This window comes from Sminthopsis crassicaudata, chromosome 5 (assembly GCF_048593235.1).
Source record: "Sminthopsis crassicaudata isolate SCR6 chromosome 5, ASM4859323v1, whole genome shotgun sequence".
Lineage (NCBI taxonomy): Eukaryota > Metazoa > Chordata > Mammalia > Dasyuromorphia > Dasyuridae > Sminthopsis > Sminthopsis crassicaudata.
Genome location: NC_133621.1, coordinates 13,402,228 through 13,415,084, shown reverse-complemented (window position 1 = coordinate 13,415,084; position 12,857 = coordinate 13,402,228). Strand labels below are relative to the sequence as shown.

General features: G+C 52.1%; 1 protein-coding gene across 6 annotated transcripts in view; it reads right to left on the bottom strand.

Moving 5' to 3' along the window:
- Nucleotides 1-4,060: 4,060 nt before the first annotated feature.
- PALS2 (protein associated with LIN7 2, MAGUK p55 family member) overlaps nt 4,061-12,857 on the bottom strand; it is an 82,192-nt gene continuing 73,395 nt past the window's right edge. For 5 of the 6 annotated variants that reach the window (XM_074269170.1, XM_074269172.1, XM_074269169.1 and 2 more), the window contains 7 exons: nt 10,994-11,125; nt 8,877-8,976; nt 8,534-8,602; nt 7,918-8,079; nt 5,956-6,158; nt 5,415-5,543; nt 4,061-4,298 (listed from right to left, as the gene is read on the bottom strand). In XM_074269170.1, coding sequence (XP_074125271.1) covers nt 4,122-4,298; nt 5,415-5,543; nt 5,956-6,158; nt 7,918-8,079; nt 8,534-8,602; nt 8,877-8,976; nt 10,994-11,125 — 972 coding nt within the window. In that variant the 3' untranslated portion in view covers nt 4,061-4,121. Of the gene's footprint in view, nt 4,299-5,414; nt 5,603-5,938; nt 6,159-7,917; nt 8,080-8,533; nt 8,603-8,876; nt 8,977-10,993; nt 11,126-12,857 lie in introns of all 6 variants that reach the window. The other variant, XR_012482484.1, reaches the window with a different exon arrangement.

Genomic DNA, 12,857 nt, shown 5'->3' with positions numbered 1-12,857 from the left:
CCAGGAGGGCCAGACCATGGCTCCGAGGCCTGCATCTTTGGGGTTGCTATGGGATTAAAACTGGGGCATCCAAAGGGTATGCGCACCAGGCACCGATTCCCAGGCCTGGAAAGACGGTGCAGAAGAACCTGGAGATGGAGATGGCCCTGGGGGGAGGGGGGGGCTTCCTTCTCATATTGGAGTCTCACATAACCTGACAGACTCGATCTGATCCCAGGAGACCAGGATTAGATCCCCACCTAGCAGGACTCACTTCTCACGGGTGGTGTCAGTGAGAGCAGGACAAGGGAGGCAACCGCGCTACGGGGCCACCAGCCTCGCCTTCCTAGCTAGAAAAAGCCCAGCCCGGGGACTGGGGTGATTGGAGGGGGGGCTGAATGCCTCATCCAACCTGGAGCCACCACTGGAAGCGAACCATGGGTAAACAGAACAGGGCAGTGCCTCAAGGGCAGAGTGAGCACCCCATGAACCCTAGTGGCACCCGGTCACCGAGCTCTCCCCGCCTCCCTTTGGGAGGTCAGCGCCCACCACGGGCAAGGAAAGTCTTCCACGGCTGCTCCAAGACGGCGACTCTGACAGGCTTGGCGACTCCCGCCAAGAGAAGCTCTAGCTGGGCCCGTCCCCATCTCAATGACACCCCTCGTAAAGTAACTCCCGCGGCTGTTTGTTCTGACCTGCTGATTAAAACCTGGGGTGAGGGGCTGCTTTCCAGGTGGGGCCGGAGCCGGGTGGGCCCCAGGAGCAGAACCCCAAGCGCCAATTCTGCAAAGCCGAGGACTCGGCTTTTAACGCCCGGTGGGGTTAGATACATATGCTGTTTTATTAGGCAAAAGATGCTTTAGGGGCCATCAGTTCTGAGATAGATTTAGGTTATTTTATACATTTGTGAGTGTGTATGTGTTTGGGGGGCGCACACACATGGTACGTATATGAAACACGACCCATGGCTCTTCCTCATTAGCACAGGGAGGTTCCCAGAACCTCTGGCAGATGTTTAAGGACAATGATTCAGTTTCAGACAAAGATCCCCCAACTGGGGGCGTCACAGCCAACAAAAGGCGAGACGACCCAGGATTTCCGGCCAGTTTCTACGGCGTTTGGCCTGCAAAGCTTCATCAGTGACAAGTGTGCCGAGCCCTCGGCCGTCCCCTCTCCCCCGATGCGGCCGCTGGGCCCTCTGGCACCTGGCAGGCCTGGAAGGGCCGTCTCCCACTGCTCGAGACACCGTCGCCCTGCAGCCAAAGCAGCCCAGAAGGGTGGGCCTGGCCCAGAACCTGAGCGCCCAGGGAACCTGGTTACCTCTCCTCAGGAAACCTGATTTCCAAGTCAGCTGCCAGGAAAAGCAACGTCCTGTGGGGCCTGGGTCTGTCCCCGGCCTGACTGCTGCATGGGGCTATTGATAAAATGCTATTTTGGGGGCGAGCAAAGCTTGGTGCAGAACTTGTCACGTGTCAATGAAGTCCCCGTGGAGCTGCGGGAAGGAAGCCAATTCAGCCCAAACACACCCTCCTGAGGGCTGATGACGCACCCTCACCAAGGAAAATCATCTTCAAGGCTGTTCATAGATTTCAAAAGATTGCACGGCATCCTCTGGTCCCTCACCAAAATGGCGGAGCATCTGGAATCGCTTCAGACCATTCCCTTGCCATCAGAGCTCCCCATGCCTCCCAAAAGCCACGTCACACGTGTCCCCATTTCCAAGAACCGGCTGGATCTGCAGAAGGCCAGGGCCAAAGCCAACCCCTCTGGGTCTACGCTGCTCGTCAGGGGGCCGGCACCTAGGAGCTGCTCTGCTGTGAGCGAGAGGCCACTACCTGGGCAAGCTTAAAGGGAATAGAAGAAAACCAAGGTTTGGTTCACATTTCCCAGAAAGAAGGCTCTTGGGGTGCCCTAAAGACGTGCCCTGGGACCGAGGGTTTGGATCTAGAAGAGCCTCATTTTACATGTGGGCACAGCCCAAGTCACCCAGGTGCTGAGGGGCAGAGGTGGGCCGGCCCTCAGGGCTTCCCTTTAACCCCGTGAGGTCCCCGAGCACCTGCCAGGGGGCCAAGCCCCTTCCTCGCGGCCCTTCTATCAAATCCACATTTCACCACTTTCCAAATCCAATTGGGACAATTGTGCGCAAAGGGAGCCGAGGGTATGAAACCATTCCAAGTCCCTTTTTTGGTGAAGTCAGAACTCAGGCACATCTAGCATTGAGAGAAGTCCGGCCTTCGTCCCAGGCTCCTTTCTAAGGACACGTGGTACAGCCCCCCAGGACAGGAGGCAGACCCTACCCCCCAGCCCGTCGTCCCTAGGAGGCCACCACATTCCCCGAGGGCGGGACACACTCCACGCTCCCTTCTGCACACTGGACCGAGCTCAACTGCACTTACGCCAAATACAAAACACAGAAACCCTAAACTCACCTAGAGTTGCCTCTAAACAGGTCCCTTGATCGTGGTACGATGGGAAGACAAGAAACTGATGCAAATATATACTGATTAAATATTGTGACTGTTTTAGAGAACGTTTCCTCAGGAGATGCTGAATACCTGTCCTAAGACTAAGGAAAGGGATCTGTGTCATAGCTCTCAGGGTCAGCCGAACTCCGGGACAGCACAGTGTTGGAGGCTGGGTCTTAAAGGGACCAGGTGATGACTTTAGGCAGCCCGTACCCTGTCACACTGTGCACGAATCAGGCCTTGAAAGCCTAAGGCCATCACTGCAAGTCTCCATTTTTCTTACAAGGTTCCCACCAGGGCCCTCTCCTTCCCGGGGCTGGAAGGTTGGGGGGAACTCGTTAGGACTCACTTCCTTGCCCCCAAACGTCAAACTCCAGGAGATTCAGGACCGACACTGGGATGTGCAAGGGACAGAGCCAGATGTCCCGGGAGAGCGTCCGGCTACACGCGGCGGAATTGATGTGCGAGCCAATGGGAATGTAGAAATCTGCATATGATAATGTCAGCGAGCACAAGGAGGCGGCCACGCTACGGCCTGTCATAAGCATAAAGCTCATCTCTTAACAGAGACGCGCCTATAAATAACATCTAGTTAGAGCATTTAGCAAAAGCTTCCACCTTTCACAAGCTACTCAATGGATATGGTTCTCAGCACAACACGGCACGAAAATCCTATCATGTCACATCTCAGAAAACACAAGGCTCACTCACGAACACCTCAAAATGGAAAAGCAAGAGAAACTTTAAATATCACAGGAATTGATAGCTGTAAAATGGAACTGCTGACCATATTATAATAAAAGCTTAATAAATTAAAGGTTTTTTTCCTTATCAGTGAAATTTTCACTAGTGAAAATAAATACTTTGACCTAAGTTTCTGTTTCCTGAATCCTTCTCTCCCTCCTCCGTCTCTCCCGGACTCGGGTTCTCTGTGGGAGCGCCCCTTCTCGCTCAGCCCCACCGTACCAGTTACAGGGAGCGGCGGCACCCTCCCTCACACAATGCATGCTGGGAAATGGCTTACAAGAACAGCTCAGAGGAGAGGGCCCCTTCCCGCACTGCATTTCCCCCTAAAAAACCAACATGAAGGGGACCTACTGTCTCTATAAAGTACAATGAGCAACCCCACCCACCTCCAGGAGAGCAGAAAGCAGACACGGAGGAAGGTGATGGGATGCTGGTTATGGCACTGATTACTGACATTCTGCTCTCAGAAGAAATTAAATTAGATGACAGTTCATAATTAGTGTTTTCCCTTAATAAGAATAGCTGGCAACAGAACCATAATGAGGGTTTTACAAAAACTGCTTCAAGTATCCATTATCACAGTGAAAATAGGAGACCAAAATACACTGTTAAAGTGAATGATTGGAAAACTTGGATGAAAAAGGCAAAAATGTTAAATCAAAACATATACAAAATGCTTCAACGCATTTCTCTCTGTGATATGAATAGAAAGATTATCTGTAAAAAGTTAGAAAAATTAAGATAAATTACATATTTAAGTCCACTTCCCCTTCCACATTTTCTATAAAAATTCCGAGTCGTGTCCTAATATTTCAGTCTACCGAGTAAAAACGCCTCGACTTGGCCGGGACCGTCTAGCGCCGCACACGTTTCTTAGACAAACGTTTACTTGGAAAGGTTCCATTTTGTCTCTTCTGCGCACAGGGCCCATCAGTACACCCAGCTGATGGGGACCCACTGCGGCTCGGCCCGCAGTCTCTCGATGGCGGACTGCAGCTTCTCGAAGGCCTTGTCCAGGTTATCGTTGACGATGATCAGGTCGAAGTAGTGGTTGTAGGCTCTGTGGATGCGGGCGCTCTCATCTACTGTCTTCTTCAGGTTCGTGTCCTACAAGGGTTTGGAAAGGAAGGAAGCGCGATGACGTGGGAGGTCCATCCCATTTTAGGCTGGCACAAAGCCAGGAGGAGCGCCCCTCGTTTGGGCCGGATTTGCTCTCTGCCCATTTATTTTTCCCTCACGGCTCCCCCGGATGCATCAGAAAGATCAAACAGGAAGCCCCGGGACGCACAGAACTCACCGGCTGGCACCAAGTCCAGCCCGGGCCCGTGAGCTTGCTTAACACTTTTACGATGGCATTTCAGCTCGCCGGGTCCCCAGGCAATCCTGAGTGGCTAAACCCGGGATCCTGACAAGGGCCTCGCAGAGCAGATCTGACAGCGGAGCCAAGAAGCCCCTCCCCCCGGGCTGACTCGAGGGGGACAGGGAGCAGTTGGCTGGCTTCTGGCCAGAATCATGGCACTCCCCCTGCCCCCCAGGACCATTCTCTCACCGTCCTTTGGCTGACATCACTGCCAACAGTTCTTACGTTTGCACGGCTGCCAATAAAAAATGCCCGTCCCCTAACCTGAGTCACCCTAAGTCACCATGTTGAGCTTGTAAACAAATCAGTTCCTTTGCTCCCTATTTTCTGGACCTGACCTAAGGCTCATCAGTGTGAGGAGCTCCCTCTGCCAACACCAGCAGATGTTTGGCTTGGAGCTGCTGGAGGCCGCCTGACCCCAGCCAGGAAAGCGACCCGTCCGAGCTCAGCCTCCTAGACGTGGAGGGAGGGGGCTGGACACACCTGACCTTCCACATCTTTGTTTTAAACCCCATGACCCACTGCCCAACTTTTCCAAGGACCCAGACCCTAGATTACAGTAAATTAATCCTGATCCCGTGAGTAGAATCCCAGGCGACCATGGCCTTGCTAAGCGTGGCTCCCGGCTGGGAGGTCAGAAGGCCCCCACTGGAGGTAGCCGGGCAGCCTGCTCCTGCCCTGAGGGGGTCTGGGAGGCGGCCGGGGGAGCCGCCACGTATCTGACAGCGGTCAGCAGCGTCCCGGCCTCCATGAGCTCCCCCATTCCCAGTGCCCTCCCACCCCACCCCACAGTCCTGGCCCACCCCCTTCACGGAAGGCAGGAGAGGGAAGGTGGGCAGCTTGTGAGAGGGAGCCCCGCTCACCGTCAGCAGCTTAGTGGTGATCCCAGCGTCCACCACGGCCTTGTGCATAGCTCGCAGAGTCTCCAATTCAGGAGCGGCGATGAACACCACGTAGGGCATGAACTCAGATGTCCTCAACACTTTCAGAGCCTGGAAGGAAAGGTGAAAGTTTAGGCCCGTGTACGGCTCCCCACATGCACTCATCTCCACTCGGAGATGTGAGACTGAGCGAGCCGGATGAACTCTGTCCCATGGGCACACGGGAGCCACGTCCCTGACAGGAGACGGCTTTTTCCCCCACAACAAATGGAGGCCTCTGTCTTCCCTCCCCCAGGATGTCCCGCTTTCTTCTATCGATGCACAGATTAAAGTCCTCCAGCCATAACCGGATGGATCTGGCCCAGGTTCTACCTGTGCAGCCCGCAGGTCACGCCCCCCAGACTCCATTGCTGTCCTGGGTCACTCTGGCCCGGACTGACCGGCTCAGTATCAGGAGGAGGAGGCCACTGAGAACTTCTGGGGGGCTCCGGGCCATTCCCGATTACCTCCTGCACTCCCTCACCTGCGGGTTCACATCCAGGATGCACGTCCTCCCGGTCTGGGCCACCTCCAAGATGGAGTCTATCCTGGTGCCGTAGAGGTTGCCCTCATATTCTCCATGCTCCAGGTACCTCCCGGCCTTGATGTCCGCCTCCATCTCAGCACGGGACACAAACTTGTACGCCTGGCCATCTTTCTCGTCTTCCCTCGGCTTCCGTGAGGTGACTGTACAAGGCAAACGACAAAGAGGTTTTCAATCTGATGTTTGGCCTTAGAAGCTCCAGATGGGGAGTCTGGACCACGAGGGCCTGGCACACGGGGCAGGGTTTTCCACAGGGAAAAGAAGCAACTTTAGGAATGGTGATAAAGTTCCCAGAATAGCCCCTGGGGGCTTATTTATAGCTCAGGACACAACCAGGACGGCCCACAAGGAGCTGGAGAGGCCCAGAGGCTGGGGAGAGCAGGAGGGAGAATCTCCATTAATGCCAAGCCTGTCCTGGGGCTCTCCTTTTAAGCCCCTTGCAACAATCTTGGCTGGAAAGCTTAGGGACTGAGCTCCCTGGGCTACCCTTCCACTGGTCTGTCCCCTACTTCTCAGACAGAGCACCCCCCCGCGCCTCCTCTCAGAGCAGACTCTGCCTTCTGCAGGGGCCGACACCCCCAGCCTCCCACCCAGGGACCTCCCCAACCAGTGCCCACTGCCCTCCTGCCCTGCGTTCTCCATGGGGTGTCCAGGGGCTTGGCAATTATCTCAGTATCTCAGAGTCCCCCTCCCTACATGTGGTGACAGGCCACGGGAGCATTCTCACAAAGGCGGAGCAGCTGACTGGGAAACATTAATGGCATTCGCTCCATCCCCTAGAGACTTTCAGCCCTTCTACCAAAAGCCTGGCAGGAAGGCCCGAGGGCCCCATGGCTTCGGATCCCCCCTGACTGAACCAGAACCAGAACCAGGGACCAGGCCCCCTTGTGTCAGCCAAGTGCTTAATGAGGCAAAGGAGCTTCAGAGTGTCTAAAACAATCCGGAGGCACCTCGCAAAATTGTGATTCTGGCAACAAAAAGCCTTTTTTCCACGGATAAAATTCACGTGAGAGCTCCCAGCCATGAGGAGAGCTCATCGCCTTCCACTATGAATCACGTCACAACTATTCCCGATCGCTTTGTGGTGGGTAAGGGCCGGAGAGAGGACGACCGTGTGCGGTTCCCCAGCCCTGTAGCTGCACTGGGCCACTAACTTCCAGGAAGGGTGGGCCGAGCCCACGACTGCCCCGTGGGCGCCTGCCACGTGCTAAGGTTGCTATGAGACTGAACGTGTCAGTCTGTGCCCCAGCTCTGGGCACTGCTGGTCTTCCGCAGTGACCTCGGCAGGCCCCAGCTGACCAGTAGCAGCTCTCCTGAGGAGCCACCGGGCAATCTCGTCAGAAGGAAGGCCAGCACAGACTCAGCTACACCCAGAGAAGGAACACTGGGAAATGAGTGTAAGCTGTTGGCATTTATGCTTTTCTTCCCAGGCTCTCTTTACCTTCTGAATCCAATTCTTCCTGTGCAACAAGAAATTCGGTCCTGCACACATAGATTGTATCTAGGATATACTGTAACATATCTAACATGTATGGGACTGCCTGCCATCTGGGGGGGGGTGGAGGGAAGGAGGGGAAAATTCAGAACAGAAGGGAATGCAAGGGATAGTGTAGTAAAAAAAAAAAATTACCCAGGCATATGTACTGTCAAAAAAAAGTTATAATTATAAAATTAATTAGAAAAAATAATTAAAAAAAAAAAAAAAAGATCGAAGTTGGAAAAAAAAGAAAAAAGAAGGCAGGCCATCGCCTGACGCTTCTGAAAGCCTTGTGAGGACGCAGGCACAAGACTCCCGAGCCCAAGGATTCAGGGTCAGATCAGAGAAAGGATCAGGAGAGAAGCAGGAGCCCCGGCATGACAACATGACACAAAGCGGGGCAGGAGGTGGTGGCGGTTACTCACACGGCACTGTGGTCCCAAACTTGGTGGGATTCAGCACGATGAACCTGTTCTTCAAGCTCCTCCGGCCCACCCCCTGGGCCCCGATCAAGACCAAGGTCTTCCTCTGAAAAGGCGGCATCTTGGCTACTTCCTCATATATCTGGATTTCGTGTCTGTCAAATTCTAAGTGGGGAGAGGAGGGTGTCAACCACGGCCAGTGTCTGCACCGTTCTGCTAATGGCGGGGCCCCCGGCTGCAGGGACACAGCCTGTCCGGGCGAGCCCGAGGGCAGAGCTCTGTGGGCCATCTTGCTGTGGCCAGAGACCGCCCGGCTTTGTGTCTCCACCTGGGGATCCCAGGCAGCAAGTGTCCCCTCTGTCAGGGTCAGCAGAGCCCCTGAGGGGAGCAAGTCCGCCGAGAGAGAGGGCGACAGGCAACAAGGCCCTCAGCGGGCCCCTTACGGGGTGGCGGAAGCAGGGGAAGGCCTGGCTATGAAGCCCCCAGAAATGACACAGCACAACTTCCCTGACGCTGGGCAGCGGGCGCCCAAGCCAGCAACACTCCTGAGCGACACGGCGGAGCTCTTGCTCTCAGAGCCCGCAAGGTCAGCCAGCCTTTCCAGAACCTCTCACAATACCTGCGTTGCGGGTGGTCAGGTACATCATCTTCTTCTTCTTTTTGCTGCTTATGGTTCCACAAAAAGGCCCTGGAGACAACAAGACAAGTGGATTTTAAACAGCAGCCGAAGTACGGGGAAATGCTCTTGTGGAAGCCCATGGGCGTGCCCTGCCCCTGAGGGAACCAAAGGGGAAACTGAGCCTCAGACAGTGAGTCCGCAGTTCCAGGTAATGGATGGACGGGTGGATGTACACACACTTTCTCTGTTTCTCCACTCCCCCCCCCCAATATATATTTATGATTGATTTGGGCCTAAGGCTCCAGGACTCAGCAGCGGGCAAAGCAAGGACCCAGAGGCTCACCCGGGTTGTCCCAGTCTCTCCTCACAAACGCCTTCCTCTTCTCCTCCAGGAACTGGCTGGGGATGAGGCCGGCGCTTCCTCCCTCCTTCACGTGGTTAGCCTGGAATCAAATGGAGGCCTGTAAAAGGCGGAAGGCCGAGGACCCCTCCCCTACGGACCACCCTATGGTGGCTCAAGTACGGGACCTCTCAAGGGCGTCTGGTGGGGGGCTAGATCTCAATCCCCCTCTGGGGAAGGCACACTGGGCAAAGTTTCAGCACCAGGGGCTCGATCCCTGGCACACCAACCTCCGCCTCTGCCAGCCGGGACGAGAGGAGCCTCCAGGAATGGGGCTAGATACGGGCTCCCCTGCATGGCCACGCTGCCCACATGGACGATTTAAGGAGAAAATGCTAGGTGGAGTCACGGGGCAGAGAGCCCTGGGCTGGAGTCAGGAAGAGGAGTTCTGACCCGGCCTCAACGCTTACTAACTCTGTGACCCTGAGCAAGTCACTTAACCCTGTCTGCCCGGCTTCTTCAGCTGTAAGAGGAGGGTAACAACACCGGCCTCAGAGAGAATAAAATATATTTGAAAAGTTCTCTGCAAACCGTGAAGCATGACAGAGGTGCTAGCTGATAGTACGAATAGCATTAGTAATTTTAATTTATATGTTATTCAGAGAAGTAACAAATTATATATTAATTACAATCACCTACTATTACCATTGATAATAATAATAATATTCAAGAGGAAAGACTTCAGGGTGGATAAAGAGATGAGGATAAATTCTGAGAAAAAAGAACTAAGAGAAAGACTCAAGTAGAGAAAGAAGAAATAGAAACAAGGAGGGAAAAAAGTTAAAAAAAAAAAGCAGCTTTAGAAAAGGATCATTTAAAAAGAATTTGATAATTAATATTTCTTATACTCAATATATATTACATATATTATGTACATATTCATATTTAATAATCGATAGTTTAATAATTAAGATAAGCTTAGTAAACCGAATACAAGATTCTAGGAATTTGGGATCCATCTTCAATTTTGATTTATTCATTTCAAGATTCATTCACTGAAAAATGCTTTTGAACATATTGTATTTATGATAATGTTAATGTGTAAATATACAATATATCAAGATATAATATATAATGTTATTCTATATATATAAACAGTGTATCAAGATACAATTATAAGGTTATTCTATATATAAATAATGTATCAAGATACAATTATAATGTTATTCTAACATTATATATTATATCTTGCTACATATGTATATGTGCAGTAAAGTCCCAGTTTAAAATGAATGTTACCAGTTTTATGATGTTACTAAGTTATGGTCTACTTAGACACAAAATAGCACTGCAGCCGAGTCTGGAGTTTTATCCAGCTAAAAAACCCGAACAATCCCACCGTCCGTCTCCCTTTTCTGCTTTTAGAGAAGAGTCCATTCTGGGAGATCCAGCCACAGACAAGTGTGCGCTCCCATAGGCGTACACACAGAACAAGAGGGAGGCGAGGGGGCCTCCTCTTCACACCCAGAAAGCAAGCTTGGGGGGGACAACGAGCCTGTTTCTCGAGAGCCCACCTTGGGGGAGGAGGGGGCTACGTGACCAGCTAAGACTCCTGTTCCACCCAGGCCGCAGTTCTCTCATCTATACACACCTAACACTGGCACCACCAATTTGGCTGGATTGTTGTTATGAGGAGCAAATCATGTAGGAAAAAGTGCTCTGTAATTCTCAAATGCTCTAAACTTTCTATTCTTAGCTAGAGCAATTGATCACTTCTCTGTCCTCTCACCCAGCATTCGCCTCTACCCTGGAGCAGGTGAGAAGATACATGGGCCCGTTGAGATCACACAAAGTAACCTGAGACAAAGGAGACCCTCCAAGAAGGGCCTTGAGGTCCCCCTGCCCAAGGCAGAGTCGTCCGCAGCTGTCAGACAGCTGCGTCTTCCTCACAGGCACTGCACTCCCCCCAGATTCAGGGTCTCTCAAGTGCAATCAGGACATCTGGGAAAGGAGGGGGTTCTTTGATGAGGTGGGAGCAGGGAAGGGTGCCCACATTTCTCAGAGCACCCTAAGACTGGGCCAAGGCCAGAAGCCCCAGCCGGGCCGAGAGCCCTTCTCACCTGCCACCAGTTTGGATCTTCACGGTTAACGATCTGAAGGATCTCTCCTTTTGAGAACTTCAGTCCCGCCTCTTTGCAGGGAATCAGGTTGTCGTTGTAGGGGTCATAGTCAAAGTGGCATTTCACGAACACCTGAAAGGAAGTTCAGAGACTGTGACCATGGCGCGACGGAAGCCTGGCTCACCCGGGCAAGTGAAATGCCGTGGGGGCGATTTAACGATGGTATCCATGACCAGCCGAGACACTGCGGCTGCGGGGGTCCCGCAATCCATTTCCCAACAATTTCAGATATTCTTCAGTACCCCAAATACTGCGATCCAGCTTAGTCAGACATAATCAGAACAGTCGGAGAGCCACCCCCCAGCATACACTCCACTGCTCCTCGCCCCTCTCAGCCGGGGCCCGGGCCACGCAGACAGCAGCCCTACTCAAGCGGCCACACTTTTTATCTAAGAGTTCTTCCTTTCCCTGCATTATCATAATTGGTCATAACTAGACATATTCGATGGTTCTGAAGAATAACAGACACACAGTATAAGTCTGAGACTCATTAAGTAAAAATCACAGAACTACGCTTCTGTGAGCCCCTGCGCTTTTAACACCATTAAAAAAAGATTAATCCATAACCCAATTCTAGCATTAAGAAAATTATCAGAATTTTAAAAATACTTTCCTAGCTGTCTACTGATTCCTTGAAGATTTAAAGCCAAATTATAAGTAAAACAATAATAAGAATCAGTACGCAAACTATTATTAGTCAATTTACTGCCGATAGTTTCTTGAAATGGCGCTAAGATCTGCCTGTGCCTTTGTTTGTTGCATAATGTGTAGATAAGTGTACGAGAGTCCAGACCCGGACAATGAGGTGCTGCCCCGCTGCTCTCAGCTCGGGGGTCGCCATGTGAGAAAGAAGGTGCCCAGTGGTTTACCACGGGAAATGCCACGCTCATCGGTTCTGGTTCTTTCTTACTCTGTGCTTCCCAGCAGCCTCAGGGAGATCCTGACCTGGCAAAGGGCAGCCCTGGGCAGCAGATCACTGCTCTGCCCCTTCTGGAACTGGACCACCCTTGTCGCTCCCTACGTGACGACTCCACCCACGCAGACCCTGCCGAGGACTCTAGGGAGCAGAGCTTCGGCTGTGGTTCTCTGCGTGGGCAGGGCGGGCTGCACCAGCCTCCTGACGGAGTAGCCAGCTTGGATCCAGGCTCCTGCATATGCTCAGAATAATCTCTTCTCTGAAAGCAATTACGGATTCGAACACTCTGTGACAGAGACAGGCAAGTCTTGGAGAAAGACTTCATGATCACAGCTTTTACAATTTAAATACATTTTAAACCTCCACGAAAACCCCATTTAGGGATGATGGGGAGTGGAAAAAGAGGGGAATGAGAGAGAGGGAGAACCAAAGAGGAAAGGGGGGAAGAGAGAATATGCTTTTCCAAAATGGCTCTTCTATGCCCGGCCTTGCTAAGTTTCTCTAGGCTCATCATCGAGCTGGCCGTTAAGATCATCGGCTAAGTTACAGAGAGGTCCAGTACTGAGGGCCTCTCCAAAATAGAATTTTTTTTCCTAAATAAATTATGTCTAGGTGGTGCAGTGGATAGAGTATCAGCCTTGAAGTCAGGAGAACCTAAGTTCAAATCTGATCTCAGACTCTTAACACTTCCTGGCTGTGTGACCCTGGGCAAGTCACTTAACCCTAATTGCCTCAGCCAAAAAAAACCAACAAAAAACATTAAAACAAAAATAAACTATGTCTGTTAACTCTATGCTCAGATGAAGCCGCGTGACTCTCACTGACCACCGTTCAGCCCTCCCCAACCAAGTACAATCTACACACTCCTTGGCTGGGCAATTCAAGCTT